This window comes from Drosophila mojavensis, unplaced genomic scaffold (genome assembly GCF_018153725.1).
Source record: "Drosophila mojavensis isolate 15081-1352.22 unplaced genomic scaffold, ASM1815372v1 contig_19, whole genome shotgun sequence".
NCBI classification, from domain to species: Eukaryota; Metazoa; Arthropoda; class Insecta; order Diptera; family Drosophilidae; genus Drosophila; species Drosophila mojavensis.
The window spans coordinates 3,733,019-3,754,864 of NW_025318726.1; the positions used below are offsets into that span (position 1 = coordinate 3,733,019).

The window sequence follows — 21,846 nt, forward strand, 5'->3', positions numbered from 1 at the left end:
TTGACGAGTCGTTGCTTTTTGCTCATCTTTTCGGCGATCCGTTGGCCTTAACTGATTTGCTGTGCACACCTGCTGTCTGCCTGCCTCGCTCGTCTGTCTACCTGTCAGGCAGTCGTCTGATCTTTTTTGCTATAATAGCCTTGTCAGCGTCTCTGTGAATGTTAATCTAAAGCATTTCAATGCAGACCCTGTTTAATAGTTTTTGTGTGCAGCTCTTTAGATCTTTATCTGAATGCATCTCGAGATGATGCGCCGTCTCTCTGTTGGCCCTTGGCCGTGTCTTATGCCATCTTCATGTCAAAATAATTGTCATAACTAATTTTGTTACCTGCTACCGTGCAGGTAGCAATTAAACTCAAACTGAAATACAAACTGTGACTGTGACTGGGACTGAGTGTCCTCTGCACAATTCTCCAGTTCTCCGCTGGCTTCTCATGTGTGTTAATTGCATTCTCTTTCTGCTTGCCTTCGGGCTGGGGTTTTGTTTGCTATCTGCTCTTTGGCGACAACAGCTTCGAGGTGTAAATGCAATTAATTTTCACATTCTTATGACAGCGGGCGGGCGGTGTGCAATTAGGGATGGAATCGATTAGGATATGACTTGATTATTGTACAGTCTCCTCTCTCTCTCGCCCTCTCCTTCTCTCCCTCTCCGTCTTTTCTCTATTGCTCTCTGGGCTGAAGTCTCTGGCGGAACACTTTGGCAAACAGAATTTCCTTCATTAAAATGAATCAACTCCAAAAACTAAACTTTACAACAGCAGTGCCTCGAGGGCCATCTGCCACGCTTGTGGGGCGTGGTAGCGGCGTCAGCGAGGACAGGGTTCGGGGTTTTGGGCAGAGGCTCTGTGGGCTCAGCTTGGGTATGCTGCATTTTCATCTCTGCAGATTTACGAAAAATTACAATTGTGTGTACACGGCCACTTCAACTTGAACTGCCAACCATGTCGCTGCTGCTGCTGCCAGTGCTGCAAATGCTTTGCAGTTAGAGGTGGCTCCAGTGGTCCCACTCTGCCTTTTTGGTACTGCCGCGCCACCTTCACGCTGCGCTCTCTGCACTTGGCAGTGTTATTCCAATGCCGTCGCATTGTTTGACAGCCCCGCGCTGCCAACCAGAGCCAGATAAAAACTTTTTGACTATGCATATATACAAGTCAGAGAGAGGGAGAGAAAGAGAAAGAAAATGAAAGAGAGAGAGAGAACGCAAGTGAGAGCGAGTGCAAAGGCAAGATAGAGGGAAAATCGAAGTAAAGCAAATGAAACGAAACGAAAACCAAAATCAAACGCAACCAAAAAATCGATAAGAATAACGTACAAGCATTCTAGACAAATATTTAGCCAAGTCGATAACGAAATACTCTCTGGCACAGTTTGATTAGGAGCTATCTAAAATTAATTTGAGAAATTGACAAACATGTAATAGAAAGTTGTATAGAAAAGTAGACCATTAAAAATATTTTGTACTTTAAGAAGGAGCGAAGAATTCTCTATAACATTTTAAGTTGAATAACAAATGGATGTTGTATTGTTGTAGGCTCATCAATAAATTAAAGTAAAATGGGAAACGAGAATTCAGAATATTCTGAGCAATCGAATTGGAATTCTTTTGATAAATTGCAAAGCTGATGACAATTTGATAACTCCCTTTCGCTGGGAAACTGCCAACAGCTCGAGAAGGCATACTCAGTTGTCAATAGAAGAGTGTGGCGGACGGAGACGAGGGGTAGGTACCGGTACGTCATTTTGCCAATAAATGGAATACTTGAGAGTGTGCAGCAGAACATTTTCTTGCTCAACTCTCTGTGCCGCCTGCGCTTCCATTACATTTGACAGACGCTGAAAAGTACGTGTTTAGTTATGGGCTAGCCCAGAGCGTCCGATGGAGACAGAGATAGAACGTGGAAGCGGAGTGGGAATGGATTCGGCAAAAGGTAATGCCACTTTAAATCGATGTGATAAATGCGCAGAGGTTGCGTCTGCCTATCGATAGAGGAAATATCACATCAAGTGTCTGCCTGCTGGGTCATAAAACACACAACAGGAAGAGAGCCAGAGTGGAATCGAAGGATGTAAATGACATGAGCAGAAGCCAGAGCTTCAGAGCTTCAGAGGTTCAAGTGCAAATGAGAAAAGACAGCAGTTGCAGGAGGGGAAGTAGGAGCGGGAGCAGCAGGAGGCGTACCAGAAGTAGTGGCTGGTGTTAGTGCTGTGGTTATTGTGGTTCAGCTCAGTGCCTGTGGCTTGCTTAATGGTCTACCAGGCGTTCGGGTGGCTGTTAGATATTTATCATTTGCCACTTGGCTCAAGTGACGAACGAGCCACAAGCAGTGAGTGCGAGCCAAAAATTGAAAAATGACTCAAATGGCAGGGAGCAAAGGGCAACACGGCTCTCAAAGTGTCCGCAGACTGTTCGCAAGTCAATTACAATTTGTAATTTGGGACCGTAACGCAATGAACTTGTCAAAAAGTCACATTCTAGGACCACATGCGTGGCTCACAGCCAAGTTGTGACAATCATTTGGCCCCATTGTGGCTTGGGCCATTACGGCTTATCAGTAGCTCCAAAGCTATCTATGTTGCATGGGCAACTATTGTCGTATCTAACACACACACACTCGACAGCTGTCTGTGCTCCTATCTATGTGTGTCAGTCAGTCAACTAAATAGTCTCCGGACATCATGAAAGCAGTTTCTGATGTTGTCTACTCCCCGTGCCACTGCCACACCCCCTTTAATTCACAGTGCCAGGTGGTCGTTGAAGTTGCCTAAAACATTTTTCAGTTCTTTGTCTGCGCTTTGTAGCTCCCTCCCCCCCCTAAACAACATAGAATATATTTTTTTTTTCTGTGTTGTCGTCTGACTTGCCTTAGATTTCAGTGAAATTTATGTTTCTATGCCGTAGTCCGTTACTAAGTTACTCTCTCTCACTCCCTCTCTCTCTCTCTTTACTTCTGTTTTATACACTCCCGTAGGGCATTTCATTTGGCTGTGCAACCTGCAGTGCTACACACAGAAATATTTTCATAATCATAAATCATAAGGTACTTATCGAAATGAATGGAAAACTTTTGAATCATTGACTCTGCGAACTGAGCTTAGAGCCGACTTTCCATCTATATATCAGAGTTTTAGAACACAATTATAGTTTCCAAATGTATTTTGGGGCTCGGTTAATGATTTATTGATTTATTTATTCACTTGTTTGCTTAATTTTATTTGGACAACTTGTGTGATGTACTGATAAAGCTCATTAAATAAACTAGAGCAAACAAACGGAATAGTTTTCTAATTTATTCTTGGAACTCATTCTGTGAGTGATTAACTATTAGTGATTGAGTGAAAATATATCGAAGACCTAATTATCCTTATTACTTCTTTATTGCTCTGTACTCAATTCAATTTCTTTAAATGAGATTTAAGCTTTAACTTGATTTATATTTTGGATTTGATTATTTAATGCCTAATGCAGAATTCTCTTATATATAAGTAATATTATTTCTATTTTGGGCAGAGTATTTATATATTTACTTTAGTGGCTTATTCACAATTTCTGTTGGTCGTGTTTCGCATTTCGACTTTAGATTAAGGTCTCATTTACCAGGTGTTATTAAGTCCCGCTTTCTCTCTGTCCCCCGCTCCGCTCTTCCCTCTACTGAACACTCTGCCTGCTGACCAACCCATTTAACGGCTTTTGTGAGAGAGTGAATGCATCTTCCTCCCCGTTCCCCCATGGCCAGTGCATCATCAGCGGGCGCGTTCCCATTTCGTCTGGCATGCTCGACATGGCTCATTTGCTTAGGCTTTAAGTTTGGCTGATTAAATGGCCCAGATTGCGTTGGCCAACTATCTGCGCCTGACTGTGCCAGATCTTAATGAGCAGCTGCCGCAGCAGCGACTGGCGCAGAGGACACTCTGCTCAGGACTTTGGGCACCGAGCACTTCCTTGAACGAGCCAGGCGACAGTTTTTATGCGGCCCTGATTAATCTCAACACTTTCCGAGCCATTAATTTCAATGTGACCCCAACAGAAACTCTGCCTGACTGCCCCCCCGAGCAAGCCATCCCACCAGTTTCAACCCCAGCTCGTCAAACATAACTAAACCTAAATTCCTGCATTTAGAAGAGTGCCTCGTATGGCTTGGCCAGGGCTGGGGGCTGAGGGCTGGGGCAGCGTCCAGTTTGACATTGTGCAGCTGCCGCTTGAATCATCAATGGCCGCTTGTTGGGGTTGTTATTGCCTGCACTCACCTGACGAGACTCTGGCTCGCCTCGACACCTTTCACTCATCCTCAGTCACTTCTACAGCCTCTTAATGCTCGCTTTGTGCAACACAACGGAGCCTGAGCAGTCCAAGTGGATTTGCAGCCTCCCTTCTGCTCTCCAATGCAGAGGCGTTGAAGCAACAAACAGCAGATGGCGCTGAGGTTTCCCTTGCTCATTGCAATTTGCAATGCCTCAGGAGTTACTGCTGATTACCTCTAAAATGCATGGCAAATGAAGTATGCTATGCGAGGGTGGTTACAAAAGTGTACAAAAGTAACAGAGCTAATAAATATAAAAGAACATAAATTAAATTATTATTCTTATTATTATTTTTTTAAATTATTGTTTTATTTTATTTATTTATATTTACATTTATATTTATATTTAGATCATACATACCTGACTTTATTTCATAATTATTATCAAAAGATTCATTGACCTAATTAGTGTTAGATTGAAAGTGTTGAGCATTTGGTAAGACTTACTCCTGCAGTTCCGTCTAGCATTGGCAGTCCCTTTGAACCGTCTGAGCAATGCGTGTCATAAAATGGCTAAAATATGGCCAGTTGCTGGAAGTGGCAGTGGACGAAAAGGCAGCGAAAAGGGGGTCAGCAAAAGGGCAGTGGCACGCATTACAGAGTCAGGCAGGGGCGTTGGCATGGCAGCACCCTAATCTATTTACAAGCAGTCGTTAAAGGCGAGAGCTGGAAATTGAAGTTCTGCTGGATGGAACGTATTTATTTAGCTATTGCGAGTCTCCCTCGTGCCTCCGCCTGGCAACGAAATTACATTTGTACCTTTAATTTATTGAATGCTTCGAATGCGTTGTCGGACTCCCACATGTGTTACGACCACACGACCTCTCGGGCTCGGGCTCGGGCTTGGGGTCGGTCTCGGGTCGGTCTCGATCTCGGTCTCGGTGTTGGGGGTGGCAAGCTGGAAAAGGTGTGCATGTTTGGGTTCTCTGGGTCACCTTGATTCTGGGCGCCGGTTGAAAGCTTCATTTGCTGCACGTCTCGAATGAGGCGTGAAAATTGCCAACTAATAGAATCGGCACGAAAGGGTTGCCCCTAATGACACGTCATGTGGCACGTGCTGGAACGAAGCAGTTTTTGGTCAGGTGCTGCCAAAAATGTGAAAAAAAAAAAGAAAATAAAACATCTAACAGAACTCGGCATTTTATTTGTTTTTGGCTGACAAAGCCTTGCACGTCCATTAATTCCGGCTTGCTACATCTAAAATCCCTGCAGAAGAATTTTGGACAAATTTCTTGGAGAAGGCGGCGCCTTTTGTCTACGGCTCGCACCTAGGAGTAAAGTTTAAGCGTCCATAAATTATAAACTGACTGCGGAATTCGCCTTTGGCCCGCCAGCTCGTTAACTTGGAGAAACGAAATCCGCGCGTCAACTTCGTCTGGCTCGCCTTTCGCATATGGCAAGCCCTTCCTCTGGCTATTTACATACTGCTGTATCCTGTTGCCCCGGACAGTCAATCTGTGCAGACAGTGAGGCAGAAAGAGAGAGAGCGACAGAGACTGAGGGAGACGGAACGTGTGTGTATAGAGCACATTTAATGCCCGGCGCTTGCAGACAACAAAGGATGAGTGCAAATTTATCATTTGGCTGCAATGAGCCAAAAGTGCAAAGCAAAAAGAAAATGCTCGTCCTGGCCAACTCGTGGCAACTGTTCAGGACAAATCCTTTTTGAGCTGCCTGCCGGCAATGAGCTGAAGACTGTGTCTGTGTGTGTGTATGTGCCGGAAAATTTGCGTGCAAACGAATGAAAAGTTTGAGCTTGAGTAAAGTTTATACGTTGCAAATATATGATAAACCATATATGATCTGAAAATCTATAATAGATTTACAAATTAACTGCTTTAGCCGGGACTTTTGAAATTCGAGATGCCCTGATTCCCTCGAACCCTTCGAACATATAATATTCATATAATATTTCATTTTATTAAGGTTTTCATCAATAGCAATAAAACGGAAATAGTTATTGATTTTATACAGGGACCTATAAAAAATTAGAAGCCTGTAGGCATTGTAGGTACTGAGATCGATACTTTCATATATACGGACTGAAGAACATCTTTCCGAAGTTAATTTACCCCGATCTCTTATTCTGAATAGATTCAGGGTATAAAAAAACTGTACAAATTTTCAAAATTATATGTATTTATGTATATGTGTTTATATATATAAAATTCAATGAAAACTATTCTTAAATTAAAACTTTATACATATCATAGAATTACGAACAATAATCGAATATTAAATAATGAATCAAATAGTTTCATGTTGGCAACTCAATAAATTATTGCACTTCCTTGATTCTCGATATCTGTGTGCGTGTAACCGTATGCAGAGCCGGATACCGTATTGTCTGGTTGCAAATGCAGCCACAGACACGGACAACAGTGTGCAATATTAAACTACACTCACTCCATTATGCTCAGCTACAGCTTTACATCACATCGCACACAAACGTGCATATATCGCAATGCACTCCACAGTCACGCAGGAAAGTCTTCGTACCGTGTACTTTTTATACTCTGAACCCATTGAAAATGAGAAATAAGGGTATAATGGTTTTGTTGAAATGTATGTAACAGGCAGAAGGAGACGTGGCAGACCCCACAAAGTATTTGGCCGATTTGGCCCTGTCTGTCTGTCTGTCCGTTCGTCTGTCCGTATGTATGAACACGTCGATTTCAGAAGATATAAGAGCTTATAAATGTCCGTATATACAGCGCAGATATCGAGTTTATCACCAAAAAGCGATAAGTCATCCTGTCATTTTTTTATCGATAAAAAACCGTATCGAAAATCAGTTTTAAAATTATATCTCCTACATCTTTGAAGCTAGAGTCTCCAAATTTCAAATGTATACTTATATGCATTTTATACAATATTTGTAAAAGACTTATTTGAAATACTAGAGACTTGTGCTTTGGCAAATACATGCATATCCATGTTATAATTAATCTGAAAGTTTCATGAAAAATGTACATCCACAAGAAAAGTTATTGCGTGTCTATGCGTGCGTGCGTATGCCTGTGTGTGTGCGTGTATGTGTGCATGTGCGAATAATTATTGAAATATCAGTTGCTCGAAGGGTTCAGGGGATCTCGTAGTCGAGCAGTCTCAACTAGAGCTTTCTTACTTGTTTATGCTAATATTTTTTGCAACAACTTTGTTCCGACAAAACAAAAACGAAGCCAGGTGTGTTCCGGGCTGTGTCTGTGGCGCCTTCTTCTCTTGTGACTGCTGCACCTCAGCCAACAGTCGTCCTCTCTCCTGCCACCACCTTCCCTGCTCGCTTGGCCAATATACGCTTTGTTTTTCGCCTTCTTCACTTGACTTTTGCTTTGTTTTGTTTTCTGGTTATCTATTTTTGTTCATGCTGGAACACGAAGCAAAGGGCAAGGCACCTCAGCTGGGACTGGTATTTTGGCCAGCCCTACCAAGAGGCAGTAGGTCCGCTAGTCGTTGGGGCAATCAAATCGGGCCAAGAATTATGCGAGTCGCACAGATGCGTATTTTGATATATGGATTGCTCTGAAATGGAAAGCATTTTGGCCCTGCCATTGTCTAGCCGACAAAAGTTAAACATGATTTCCTTATTTATTTCCATTTCCCCCGCCACTAAAAGTTTGCTTTAGCTACCCAAAACCCTTTTCGCAATTTTCTTTTTCTCGCATTTCCCTTTGTTGCGTTTGGCACAAAACATAAATTGCGTTTGTCGTTGTTTCCGTCTATTTTTTTTTCTTTTATTCTCTCTCTCGCTCTCTCTCTCTCGCTCTCTCTCTCTCTCGCACTCTCGCTTGTGTTGCTTTGTTTGTGGCTGCATCAGCAACTGCGGTCGCCGAACAGTTTGACAATCACTGCGACCCGCCTCGTCGCCGCGCATACAAAACTTTTTCCTCTTTTGCAAATGAGATTTCGTTCAGTTGCCGTGATAAATTGTTGATAGCTTTGAATGTGTTTACATTGATGCTTGCCAGGAATGCGCTGCGGAAATGAAGGAACTGCTTGTGTCGAGGGCACTTGTGTATGTGTGCGTGCGCGCGCGCGCTCTTGTGTGTGTATGTGCGTGTGCGTGTGGTTGGGTTAGAGTTCTTGTGGTGTCTGGAATTCGCCTGGGAAGAAATTTTCATGCTCTATCGCTGAGGAATTTATTTTGAGGGCCTTGCCTAACGCTCTTGTAAAACATTTCTCGCCTTTTTTAATCCTCAAATGCAATGACCCTAATTCAAAAATTATGCACAAGAGTCTGGAGTCTGGAGTTGGAGACAGGAGCGCCATCTTTATAAATACTTCTGCTGAAAGCATTCATTTTATCCTTTTATTAAAGAGAAATTTTATTTTTGGAGTAAAATATAAATATTTCTGTGGTAACAGCAGGGCATTTTGACATGTTTCAGCAAGTATTAAACATTTTCCAAGTTCCCCTTAGACTGCTTTATTGAGTATGCACTGCTTCAAAAATAAGGTTGATTGTAATAAAATATGGATGTAAATAAAATGGTCATGCAAAGATGTATTTCAGAAGGTCATGAGCAAATTCCTTTTAATGGTGATATATAAACTTTAAAAGATTAGTGAACCAGTAAATTAATCTATCTAGCTTAAAATATTTTAGCATTATTTTCCCATTTATTGTCATGACAAAGACATATTTTATTGTAAATTGACACTTTATAATGAAATACTTATAGTTCATTAATTAGCAAGTCTTTGTGAAATATGAAATGAATAATTAATAATAGAATAACTAATAATAAAAAATGATTTAATAAAAAATTAATTTAATAATTGAAAAGTTATTTTAGCATAGATAGAATTTCATATTTAAATGAATGTTTTACGAAGCACTCTTAAATGCTAATGCGAAATGGGAAACATGTAAATGAATGGCAGTCAGCAAGCAGAAAAATTGGTTGAGTCTATTTGCTTTTATTAGCAGCAGCAGCAGGAGCAGCAGGAGCAGCAGCAGCAACAACAGCGGCAACAGCACCAAAATGAAACGCTAAAAACAAAATGAACTGAAATCCAATTAAAACTTAAATGCAGCAGCGAGCAAGCCAAAAAGTCGAGTTGCAGCAACTTGAAATGTTAAATTTTTGCCGGGCCCGTGGCCAGTGCCTTGCAAGTGGCATCAATGGTCAAGTTGAAGGCTTTCCGTTCCTGTTAGAGGGCCGTAGGGGGCATGCAGGGCTCGAGGGCGAGCATATTATAAATAACAGCCAAACACGCAAACAGTTTGTGCAAGTTTATTTACCAGGTGAAGTCTTCATGACCCCGCCACTGGCGCCCGAACGAGTTAACGACGCGCCCGACTTGGCTACGTTTGGTTGCGTGCCAAGTCTCGGCCAGGAAAAGCAGCGCGAACGAAGAAAACTTTGCGTCAAGAGCAAAGTACAAAAACTTTAAGACAAGGTAGTAGTGCTACCTGCAGAAAGGCTAGTTTTAGCGGGAAAAGTGCTGCTAGAGTAGCTAGGCTAAAATGTATTGAAAAGCCTAATAATTAATGTTAATAATACAAATGCGGATACTTTCGAGAGTTGTAAATAAATTATATTTCTTTTTGTAAAACAAACTAGATTGTATTACATTTTTATTTTCTTACTAAATTTCATATTAAAAGCCAGAGTATAAAATCTGAATTTCTGATATTTCAATAATTATTCGCTTCCCTATTTTCAATGGGTTCAGGGGCTCATAAAAAATAAACAGTTCAACCAGGCAAATAAAAGCCAGATTTGGCGGGAATAGGCCAACTCGCACGCTCTACTGATCAGCAATAGGAACTTTGATTAGGTTTTCATGCCTGTGGCCTGCCCAGAGTTGCAATGAGTGGAAGCCAGCGAATTAACTAACCAAACTTGCACAGGCGTCCAACAGCCGTTGCGAGCCACGGGCCGAGCCAACGTGCCTTGGTTAGCTGAAATGAAGACGCTGGAAAGTATGCTACGCAGCACAAACATATACCCAGGCACGTGCGCCATTTTGAATACAACGCACCAGTCAACCGAAAGAGCGCGCAAGAGAAAGAGAGAGAGAGAGAGAGAGAGAGAGAGAGAGAGAGTGGGAGAGCAAAGTTTTTGGCAAATTGTGGTCAGGTGGGCAACGCCTTTATGATTATTGTCTTAAAATTAATCAATGTGTGCGTGTCTGGAGCGGAAGAAGTTTACAGGCTAATAGATTCCTGGCAGCGCAATCTACACGCCCACAACAAGCCTCCGTTCCCGAAAATTAATAGACTTTGAAGCTCAGCTCGAAAAGTTTATGTATTCATGCTTGAAATTAATTAGATTCCGAGCAAAAACTTAAACAAATTCTTGGCCACAGGCTCAGCAAGAGTTCTGTGTGTGTGTGTGTGTTTCTATTTTTTTTTTTTTTGGCTCCGTGTTTAGTTGTTTTGGGCAGCAACTTGTGCATTCAGCCTGCAAATTTCTTTTGCTCCTTTGTGGCCCTGGCAGGATTCCGGATTTACGTTTTGTTGACTTTAAGCAACAGCTCAAAAGGCTGCGCAGGATGATTGTTGTAGCTCTTGTTGTTGTTGCTGTTGTTGTTCAAGTCGTTGGCCTCGAGCCATGGCATATGCTACACTTGATGCAATCCCGCATAATGATGTTGATGCCAGCAGGGTGATTATTACAATATTATTATTTTTTTGTTCCTCTTGCTGCTGTTGTGGTTGTTGTTGTTGTTGTTGTTGTCTCTGTGGTTGTTATGGCAACCACACGCTCGTGTTTTTGCTTTGACAAGCCTTAAGATGTCGACTTGTTAAGCGTCAAGATTACGCTTCCATAACTTAAAACATGTATAAGTACATATATTATATAGTACATTTATTATATAACTAACAACTCTAATGCGAGTCAAGCTTGCTTATAATTTAAGAATTTAAAGTGAAAGTAAATAAAATGTACGAAGCTAATATGCATATTATTATTTATCTAAATCTGGGCTCGCAAATATACATTGATTTTTCTATATTGAAAATTATATAAGCTGGGCTTTTTGTTCAATTTATGTATACGGCCAACCAAAAAGCTTAATTTTCTAATTTTTATATTCATGCATATTCATTTTTATATATGTACACCTATTTCTGCAAAGATTCAATATGTGGGTATGAATTAAAATAAAAATGAATTTTCGGTTTTTGGCACTTGTTTTAAATATTGCAACTTAAATTTAAACATTTTTAATTGATTTTTAAAATATATTTGACAAGTGACTTGTGTTGGATGGAGACTCCTCTCTATCCGAGTTGCTGGAAGTTATCTAATTGAAATATAGAAAAAATGCCGCGCTTGTGTGCTTTCGTAGCAAAGGTTTATTTGTGACTAACTACTTAGGGGTGGTACAAATCATCTAGATAGATGATATTCATTAACAACTTGCGTGTCAGCAAAAAGAATTTTCATTTATTGAGAGCTCAGTGTAAAGATTTTATATGTGTCAATTATTTAGTTCAATTCATTCACCCTACGTTCAGATACTTTTGTCACTCCCTTTGTAAGTTTTTTTTTGTCAATGTAGTATATAGTAGATCTGTCGGAGAGACGAAAACAATTTCTATTCAGTTGTTTTTTGTAGTAGTTCTGAAGCCGGATTGCAATTTGCTTGAAAAGACGCTTATAATGGGTGATGTTGACAAATGGATTGAGATGGTGAAGAAGTGTCAATATTTGCCAGAGAATGAGCTGCGCAAGCTGTGTGAGATAATATGCGACATTCTGCTCGAGGAGGCCAACGTGCAGCCGGTCAGCAGCCCAGTGACTGTCTGTGGGGACATCCACGGCCAGTTCTACGACTTGCAGAAGCTGTTCAGCACCGGCGGCGAGGTGCCCGACACGAACTACATATTCATGGGCGACTTTGTGGATCGGGGCTACTACAGCCTGGAGACGTTCACCAGGCTGCTGACGCTGAAGGCGCGCTACCCCAGCCAGATAACTCTGCTGCGCGGCAACCACGAGACGCGGCAGATCACCAAGGTGTACGGCTTTTTCGACGAGTGCTTCAGCAAGTACGGCAATGCGAATGGCTGGAAGTATTGCTGCAACGTCTTCGACTTGCTGACGATTGCAGCGATCATCGATGAGCAGGTGCTCTGCGTGCACGGCGGACTCAGTCCGGAGATTGTCACCCTGGACCAGATGCGCACAATCGAGCGTATCGGCGAAATACCTTACAAAGGCGCCTTCTGCGACCTGGTGTGGTCCGATCCGGAGGACATTGACTGCTGGGACCAGAGCCCGCGCGGCGCCGGCTGGCTGTTCGGGCGCAAGGTCACCAACGACTTCATGACCATCAACAATCTCAGCCTCATTTGCCGCGCCCATCAGCTGGTCGACGATGGCGTCAAGTACATGTTCGACGGGAAGCTGGTTACAGTTTGGTCAGCTCCCAACTATTGCTATCGCTGCGGCAACGTGGCTGCCATACTCAGGTTTAAGACGGCCACAGAGTGCTTTGTCCACATCTTCAAGGCTGTGCCGGACGCTGAACGTGTTATACCCAAACGCAATGCCACGCCCTACTTTCTGTAACTGCCAGCCTATAAAACGAAGCACCGTATGATAGAGACCCAACCCACACACACTCACACACACATTCGTACACCCACACAGAACAGTTTACAAATAAATGAAATTAAAGCAAAATATTTATCGAGCTTGCAGCATTTCGTCAACTTGAAATGTTTCCTTCATCCTTTTCCTACCCAATAACCAAAAGAAATAAATGAAAATAGAAATAAACAGGAAATAAACAAAGCCTCAGCTTTCAGCAGTTTAGCTTTTCAATACAAATTTTTAATGAATTTAAGGAAAACTCAAAGAGTTTGTAAGCCTCTATTTTATATTGTACAAACTCTTAACGGATTTATGCATAATTTACTATGAACTGACTCTATAACTCTATACATATACTTATACATATTATGGATTAGCTCGCCTGTCTGTCTATCGACCTGAGCATCGAAACCTAAATATTTGAAATATGGACTGCATATTTTTGTGTATCTTTCGCAGTAAATGTTTAATATTTGTTTATTATTAGGTAATTTATCCCCCTATAATGAAGCATGTATATTATATGCATGCCTATGCTATTTCATTAGGGTCGTACCTCTATTGCCGAAATAATGCCATGTATCGAGTTTCCCATAATAGGATTTCGCAGGAAAGCTACATTGGTGTGTGTGCGTGTGTGTATAGATGTATGTATGTATATGAGAAGCTTCCATTATGTTATATATTACACTCATTGCGTTATATTATTTGCACAGTTTTCAAAATCTATATAAATATATCCATATTAATATTTTGTGTAAATCAATATACATATTTCATATCTCTATTTTAAAATTTCTTATCGATATATCACAATTGCTAGATGTCATCGTAATGACCTCAACTCATTTCGTAATTTCATGAACAAAAATTGATTGAGCTCACCGAAAAATTGAAAGTTTAAACTGCAATTGATTGGACCTTAGAGGAGATGCTTCAGAATAAGCTCGTTTAGCCACTTTGATGATACTTTTTTGCCCTTTTTTAGCCGTGGCAAGAGACTGTTTCTCTTTGAGGTGGCTGTGGGGGAGGACATGTCAACTGTCAACCGCCATTTTATACAGTTTTAAATGGAGGGCGAAAAATTGGTGAAACAAATTGAACAGCATTTATCAGCTGTCAGCAGTTTAAGTTGATGAAACAGGCAGCCCAGGCTGGCCCCAGTTGCACAGCCGGCAGAAAACCCAGACCGCCAACCAGGCAACCAACCACCCGGCCAAGCGAATCCCCAGTGTACCTTAATACCCTGCAACTAGTGTGACAGGGCATGATATGCATATTGTGATATTGTGATATTTCATAGACTCGCGAAATGTGGTATACCAGTATATCTTCAGTCATTTGTATAACAGTCATTTGTATAAAAGGGCATCTAGAGTGTACAGGCAATCTCTTAGTCGTTCATTGCTTATTGAAGCTCGCTCACTGCTTTTTTGTGGCGCTTCATTTGACAGGCGCCTCAATAATATGTACATAAGTAGCAAAGTGTGGGCGTGTGCGGGGGCAAAGATTGGACTACTCGCCGCATTTTGATGTCGATTTCATAAAGTTTTTGATTCAGCGCCGAGCCCATAAATTGTGAGCAGTGCCTCGGCTAATGGGAGCCGGAAGTGTCCTCTGCGCCAGGCATTAGCACAGCAGTCATTATTTGTGTGTGTTTCCCCAATGTTGTTTTCTCGTTTTGCCTTTTCTCTATTTACTGCTCTGATTATGATGCCATTTTTGACACTCGATAAAGTCAATAAACAAAATGGATGCAGGGCATTGTGTGGTCATTTTGTTGTTGATAACCACTGCTGCCCGGCATTTTAATTGGGGAGCCAACAAATTGATTGGGCTCCATGTTGCTTACGCATTCGATTTATAAATCATTTTTCACATGAATTGTTTCTTCTCTTTCTATTTGCAGCATATCAAACGAGGGCCCCAATTCATCAGCCGTGGTAAGTTATGAGCTTTATTATTTTTAATAGAGTTTTTCATTGATTAAAACGGAACTTGCAGTTCGTTAATTAAAATTCAATTAACGTACATGCTGAAAATCTGGGCTGACAAGAACTTTGGATATTGTCAGTTGACATTATTGATATTACGCTCCTGAATTAATTTTCCTGTGTGTCGCATCAGTGAGCGACATTCTTTACTGATTAAAATTAATAAATGATATTTAATAGCACATGAAATTCAATTCATTAAACCCTGTATATGATTTATATTATTTTTTATTTTTCCCTAAAATATCAGATTTCGGATTTGTTATTATTGCCTTTTGCTGCTTTAGCAAGTCAGATCTGACCTGTTTATAAAATGACTACATCTGGTTCAATTTGGTACAGACTTTTTCGTATTTGATACATGATGCTGTAATTAGGGTCAAAGTTCACTTATTACGTATGCACATGTGGAAGATACACAGAGCGAAATCAAATCAACGCTAAAACAATGGAAGCCATCTATGAAGCGTTTTGGCCTTAATTTACATAAAAACTTAAAATAGCTAAAAGCACTACAAAAGGCAACTGTAAAGCTACCTGTGCCATTTTTAAATCCAAGTCCTTTGCTGCCTGTCGAATTGTATGTGTGTGTGTTTGTTACATATTCACGAACTGAAAAAAGAATATATTGGTTGTTTCGCAATGCTCGTCTTGCTGTCTGTTATCCGTATTTCTATATGAAAGCCAAGTAGTTCGAAACTGGGCTGGGATTTCCGCCTGATAGATGAATGGCAAATAGAAAAGTCTTATCTATACTGTATTGAAAATTGTGTATTCCATTGTTGTTAATAACCGCTTTTATTTGTCAATAATTAATAATTATAGAGACATGTGTATGACATAATGTATTTGGTCATATAAAACACTGAAATATATGTAACAATTATTTTGCATATGATTGTGTATCTAATAAATTGAGTAATTGTAATTGAAATTAAGCAGACTATTGAGAACATAAACAACGTTAGCCATCCTGTTGCTATTGACCAATCTTCTCATGTCACTTTACATATATACCGTAGTCACAATTTATTATCCTTAATTTTGAAAACTATGTTATAATTATAAGGATTAATTGAAAGCTACGAAACTACGAGCTCGCACTTAGCATTTTTTTTGGCGTGTATCAAGCAGTCGATCATGGCTGATTTCAAATTTCTTAATTGTAAATATATATATATACATACTTGTATATATGTACATCTCTTTTTTTTTAGTTAGTGTGCCCCATTTAAAATGTAGTTTGTTGAACTTTCGCTGTGCAATTTGTATTACTAATGCCAATGGCAAACAAAGAGCTGCGGAGCATAGCCAGCTTTCGGCTCGAAGCTCGAGCCAATGAGTCGAATGATTTGGCCAATTGAAATGCTGCAGCAGTTGCCGCCAGATGCTAGCAATAATTCACTTTTGGATAGGAAGGCAGGAAGCAAGGCGTGTGGAATTGCGAATAAGACCTACAGCAACGGATTAAATATGCAATCCGAGTCCGAGTCCGAGTCCCAGTTGTAGTCCTAGTCCGAGCAGAGCAAATGAAAGAGTCTGAGTCATGACTTTAGCAACAGCTGGAGAATAGCTCTAATTTCAAGTTGAATGCAGGATGTCAACAGCAACGGCTGCTGCTGCCGCTTCTACTGCAAAAAACTTGCTTCAAATGCGCTCATGTGTAAGAATGGCATTGTTTTGTATTTGGCCGTAAACAAAGCGGCGAACCGAACGGAACACAAGCAAAACTTCTTTCCTGTTGTTAAAAACTAGGCAAACAGGTAAAAATCTGCCATCAAGTGAATAGCTGCAACAAAACATCTCTCAACACTTGGCGCACACTTTTAGCAACAGCAACAGCAACAGCAGCAGGAGTGGCAGCGGCAGCGGCAGCGGCAGCGGCAGCAGCAGGAATGGACTTCAATGGTCTGAAGATCCTTTCAGTTTTCTTCTTGGCATAGTACCTGCTAAAGTGCTATTGGGTTTCCTTTTGCTTTCGCACATTTTCTGGCTCTGGGTGGAGGGGCGGTGCGTGTTAAGAGAAAGATAAAAAACTGAAGAAAACGCCAAGCATAAAATGTAGCACAAGTAACTCTATATATTGCCACCGATGTTGGCAGACGCGAAGATATCTCGTTTTTCAATAAACAAAATAATTTATTTTCATTTTTATTTGCAGATTACGTATATATAGGCAAAGAAATATATGTATGATACTAGAAAAGTTTAACAGAATTTATACATTATATGCAAACTTATCTGTTAACTTTCTGTTATAGAACGGAAACCCTGTTATCAAAAGACTGTACATAGATTACTATTCAATTTGAATGCCCTATATAGCATAGCTAAAAGTTAGTTCTTGATTCGTCTTGAATATTGCAGTATGGAACACAGATTTGTGGGGATACCGTGAGAGCGTGAAACTCTCTGTCTTGGCTGTAGGGCATTTAAAGTTGGATTTTGTAATTTGAATGCAAAAAGTTAGCTAACGCTTGGGCAGGCGTGCTCTGGTCTGCTTTGGCAGGGGCGTGGCAATAACAAGTCATAAAATACATAGTACAGCAAGGCAAACAGACCTCGGCAAGGGACAGTGTGTAGGCGTGGCTATGGCACAGTGGACACAGACAACACAGACAGCACAGCAGCTGGTGCAGTTGAGTGCACAAAATGCCCACAAAATGGTTGACGTCTATCTATTGTAGATTGTTGTTGCTGTCGTTGTAGTTGTTGTTGCTGTTTGTCGTTTCCGGTTTCATAGACCATTTTTGGCATGTGTCACCACAGCAAAAGGCAGCCAAAATCTTCGCACTACAATTGCATAGGGAAAGGAAAATGCTTTCGGACTCGTCTTCCTCCGACCACAATGGAAATGCATTTTCCCAAATTCCATTTCTGTGAGTTGAAAGCAAATCCTTTGAAAGCCAACCAGTTGCCAGTTGCCAGTTGCCAGTTGCCAGCTACAACAATGCTAACCATTAATAATATAAAATGGTTGCACAAATTGAGCATTGCAAAGTTATTCCTGCATGCCGCAAGCCTCGAGTCCCGAAACTGGCCTATAAATTATTACCCCAAAAATCGGTGTGCACTTTTCCAGCACAGTTTCTGCATTTTCCGCTAAAAATGGGACAAAAAGGCAAAGCCAACAGCCGCAGCAAGGAAAACAATGTGCAACTTTTTGAACAAATACGCGAAACCAACAATCTATATAAAGTGCTTTTAGTAGAGCCAAAAAAAAGTTAGACTGGCTGCAATACAAAATATGAGATACACTCACAGGCTTTATTAAATGTGAAATATATATTCGCAAAAAAAGTTAACTCACAGTGCGAATACTGGTAAAAGAAATTATGGAAAGATATTAACTGCAATCTTTATAAAGTGATTGTAATAGAGCGAAAGTGAAGTTAGACTGTTGAAATACAAAATCTGAGATACACTCACAGGCTTTATTAAATGTGAAATATATATCACAATTAAAGTTAACTCACAATGCGAATGCTGGTTGTAGAAACTATGGAAAGGGTGTATACAGTTCGACTAGCTGAGTACAAAAATGAAATTCTTTTGCAAGATTTATTAAATATGGAACATACATATATATTTCTCAATAAACTCGACCCACAACTCGAATGTTGATGGTAGAAATTATGGAAATTATGCATTAAATAAAATTCTGTTAAATACAAACAATACAAACTATTATTGCATGCATGCAAATGTAAAATGTAAATAGGAACTATTAACATGATTGCTAACTAATGAATAAAAAGTTGTTTATTTTGTTAACAATAAAGAGAAAGTATTTGTGTTTAATTATGATTATAGTAGCTGAAGACTGAAAAAACACTAAATGAAGTCACATTAAGTCAAATATTAATATTACATAATATATAATGTTTTTAATAAAAGGGGTTCCTTTTTCGTCAGACCCTAAAAATGTAGCTACAAATTATAAGCCACAACTACTATTTATTTTGTACTTATCATAGACTTGGGTCTGTTTTAATGCAGACCTTTTATTTTGTTGTATACAAAATAAAATATAATATATATACGATAGTTGTGTGATTTCAGTCAATTATTTATTGCACTTAACATGTGTAATTCATATATACTTGAAGATCTGAAACCTGCAACAAATTAGGTTATGGCTTACTAAGAGGGCATATAAATGGTAGAAAGATTGAAAACATTTAATTGTGATTAGCTGTCGAAAATTTGTGGGCGAAATCCTCATTCCCATCGCCTCCTTTTATATTTATAGTAGGCTTTAAAAGAAAAACAAAATGTTAAGTTTTCTTTGAAAAGCCTGATTATAATTAAGAGGAAAATGTACATTAAAAAATTGTAAAAGCGCACCGAAATAAAAGAAATATTAATGTTAAAGCTCTAATAAGACGGAATTTGAGCATTGCCTAGCTACAAGCTATAAGCATAATGACCTCCAATGGCTCCCAACGCAATATGCAGATTGCTCAATCAAATTACGCTGCTTATGATATATACACGAATAAATTCCATTGACGGTCGGTTTTGTGGCATTTTCAAAGATCTCGCTCCGCCTTTGGCGGGGCCGCCCATTTAAGGCGACGGCTGAAGTACATGTTCGTGAGTTGAAATTCCACTTGGCCTTATGAAAATTAGATGAAGCTAAAGCATGACTACGAGCATCTTTGCCGGAGTGCGAAAGTTAAGTGCGTAACGTTGATATCAACTGAATGAGTCATGAGTTTTTCGACTCGGCATATGTGCCACATAATTTTCCACAGCAATGAGAAGAAGAGGAAAAAAGAAGAGCAGGAAATTTGATTCAATGAATGGCAGTCCACAGTTTTCTTTTCTCTTTCGAAGCACACATACTATATATTTATAGCTTTAAGTTGCTGCTGCAGGAGTACATAAATAACAGTGCCTGTATAAAAATATTCGAACTGCTGCAGTTTAAAGCAGACAAATTTTACCGCCTTATCGGTGGCCCATTGTGATAAGAAAATTTATAGCTGACACACACACACCCAGAGAGAGAAAGAGAGAGAGAGAGGGACTTACAAACACAAAGTAACAAGAAATGGCACTGGGTTTGGAAAAAGTGGGTGGCTTGAGGAGTAGCGGGCGGCGGCAGCGAAGGGAATTGTGGCCCATGTCGCTTTGGTAACATGAAACTTTACTGGAGAATCACAGCTGGCAGTCGAAAATAACACTTATCGCCAGAACGCATACTGGCAAAGGATCCGGGCACGAGCGCGGGGCCGAAGGCTGCTTAAAGTGTCTTGGCAACGGCTGTATATATGTATATAGTTAGATATATATATATATATATATAGATGTATATAAAGATATGGGATCTGTGCTTTTATTGGCTTTTCGGCAGTCGCACACATACACATAGAATGTAGCTCGTTCTCGTTTGTAGTTTACTCTTAAACTTAATCCCTTCTTATTGAAAGCCAAGCGAAGGACATTGAGATAAATCCTTAGGCTAGCAAGTGCATGTGTGTGTGAGCCTGAGTGTGTGTGGGTGTGCGTGGGGCACGTGCTGCTCCATTTTGTTGTGAGGCAACGGGTTGAACGCTGTTTAAGTTCCGGTCCGACGCATTGAGCAATTTATGACTTGATTACAATGAACGCTCCCAATACTGCCCCAAACAGACGCACACCTCCCCACCCCATTGTCATCCATCGGCCCAAGGCGTTGGAGGCTTGGATTTCCATTTGCATGGCCATAAAACGTGGGTATCTGTAATTTTGACTGCCGACGAACTGTTTGGCAAATTGCAAATAATATAATAATAATATAAATAGACTATGTATGCCACTGGGTGCGGTTGCCGCTGGCGAGAGGCGTGGGGCGTGGGACGTGTGGGGTGCGGAGAGGGAGGGCCATTAAATGTGGCTACAACGGCGACAACAATTCAATTTAACGCTTCATTGAAGTCAGCGCCCTTTCGGCCTGATTTTGTATTGTTTTATTTTATTTTCATCTTTGTTGTCATTATTTTTTGCTGTTGCCTGTTATACAATTTTATTGTTGACCGCGTGTTGATTTAATTTAAAAAAAAAGTTATTTCGATTGTTTTTTTATTGTGTACATCAAATTATAAAAATGAAGCTTTATCAACACGTTCATGCGGCGTATACTTAATGCCAGTTCTTTAAAATATGAAAAGCAAGTTGATTGATGGTCGGCAAGATTGAAATGTTGACCAACAGCTGCACAACAACGATCATCAGAACATCAATTAAGCTGTAACTTTCTGATGGCCAGCTACTGAGGCAATGAAAAATTGCACGCCATGTCAAAAATGAAAATATCATGCACGAAATTACAATTCAATTGCCTAGAACAGGCGACGCGTGGGCATGCCTAGCCGCTGCTCATGGCCATAAATTCAGCTAAAGGCATTACTCACACCATACACACTACCACACACACACACAAACACACGTGGGGAAATGTGTGTAATAAGCAGCGCCTACCTCGGTGGCATTAGAGCATTAGGGCAGCTGCAAAAATGTTTGCAAAAATAACAACTAATAAAAAGGGGGTCGCAGCTCTGGCAGCTTTGGCGGTGACATTTGAATTTCTGCGCAAAATTTCCTTGCTATCCAACTCAGTATGTTGTTGTTGTGGCTTTTGCTTTAGCTGCTGGTTAGCCGAAAATGACGTGACATGCATAAATAATTGAGTTTTGCAGCAGCCGAGTAAGCAGCAGCAGCAGCGACAGCAACAAAAACAAACAAAGCCAACGACAAGCGGAAATGAAATATGGCGAATAACAAAATGGCGGCATGACAGTCGCCATATTGAGCTGAGCGAATAAAATATTTATACACTGCCATATGGAGCGGCAACAACAACATCAACAACAACAAGCAAGCTATAAAGCAAATTGCAAGACAAATAAATATATCTATAAATTTATATGTACGTAAAGAGAAGAGAGCAAAGGTTAAAGTTAATCTGCAAATCCTTTTCTCTCCTCTGCAATCAAATCAAAACTCTTGGCAGGT

General features: G+C 40.4%; 2 protein-coding genes across 5 annotated transcripts in view; both read left to right on the top strand.

Moving 5' to 3' along the window:
- LOC6572146 (protein tincar) overlaps positions 1–21,846 on the top strand; it is a 72,597-nt gene that overhangs the window by 15,320 nt on the left and 35,431 nt on the right. For all 4 annotated transcript variants that reach the window (XM_044007665.1, XM_044007666.1, XM_044007663.1 and 1 more), the window contains exon 3: positions 14,763–14,796. The gene's annotated coding sequence lies outside the window, so the exon portion shown is untranslated. The remainder of the gene's footprint in view (positions 1–14,762; positions 14,797–21,846) is intronic.
- Positions 11,801–13,067, top strand: LOC6572148 (serine/threonine-protein phosphatase 6 catalytic subunit). The gene has a single exon (XM_001998264.4). It carries the CDS (start codon positions 11,918–11,920, stop codon positions 12,827–12,829), a length of 912 nt encoding a protein of 303 aa, XP_001998300.1. The 5' UTR covers positions 11,801–11,917; the 3' UTR covers positions 12,830–13,067.

What these genes read in the sequence shown, in the direction of transcription:
- LOC6572148 (XM_001998264.4), top strand. Translation starts at nt 11,918, where the DNA reads ATGGGTGATGTTGACAAATGGATTGAGATGGTGAAGAAGTGTCAATAT.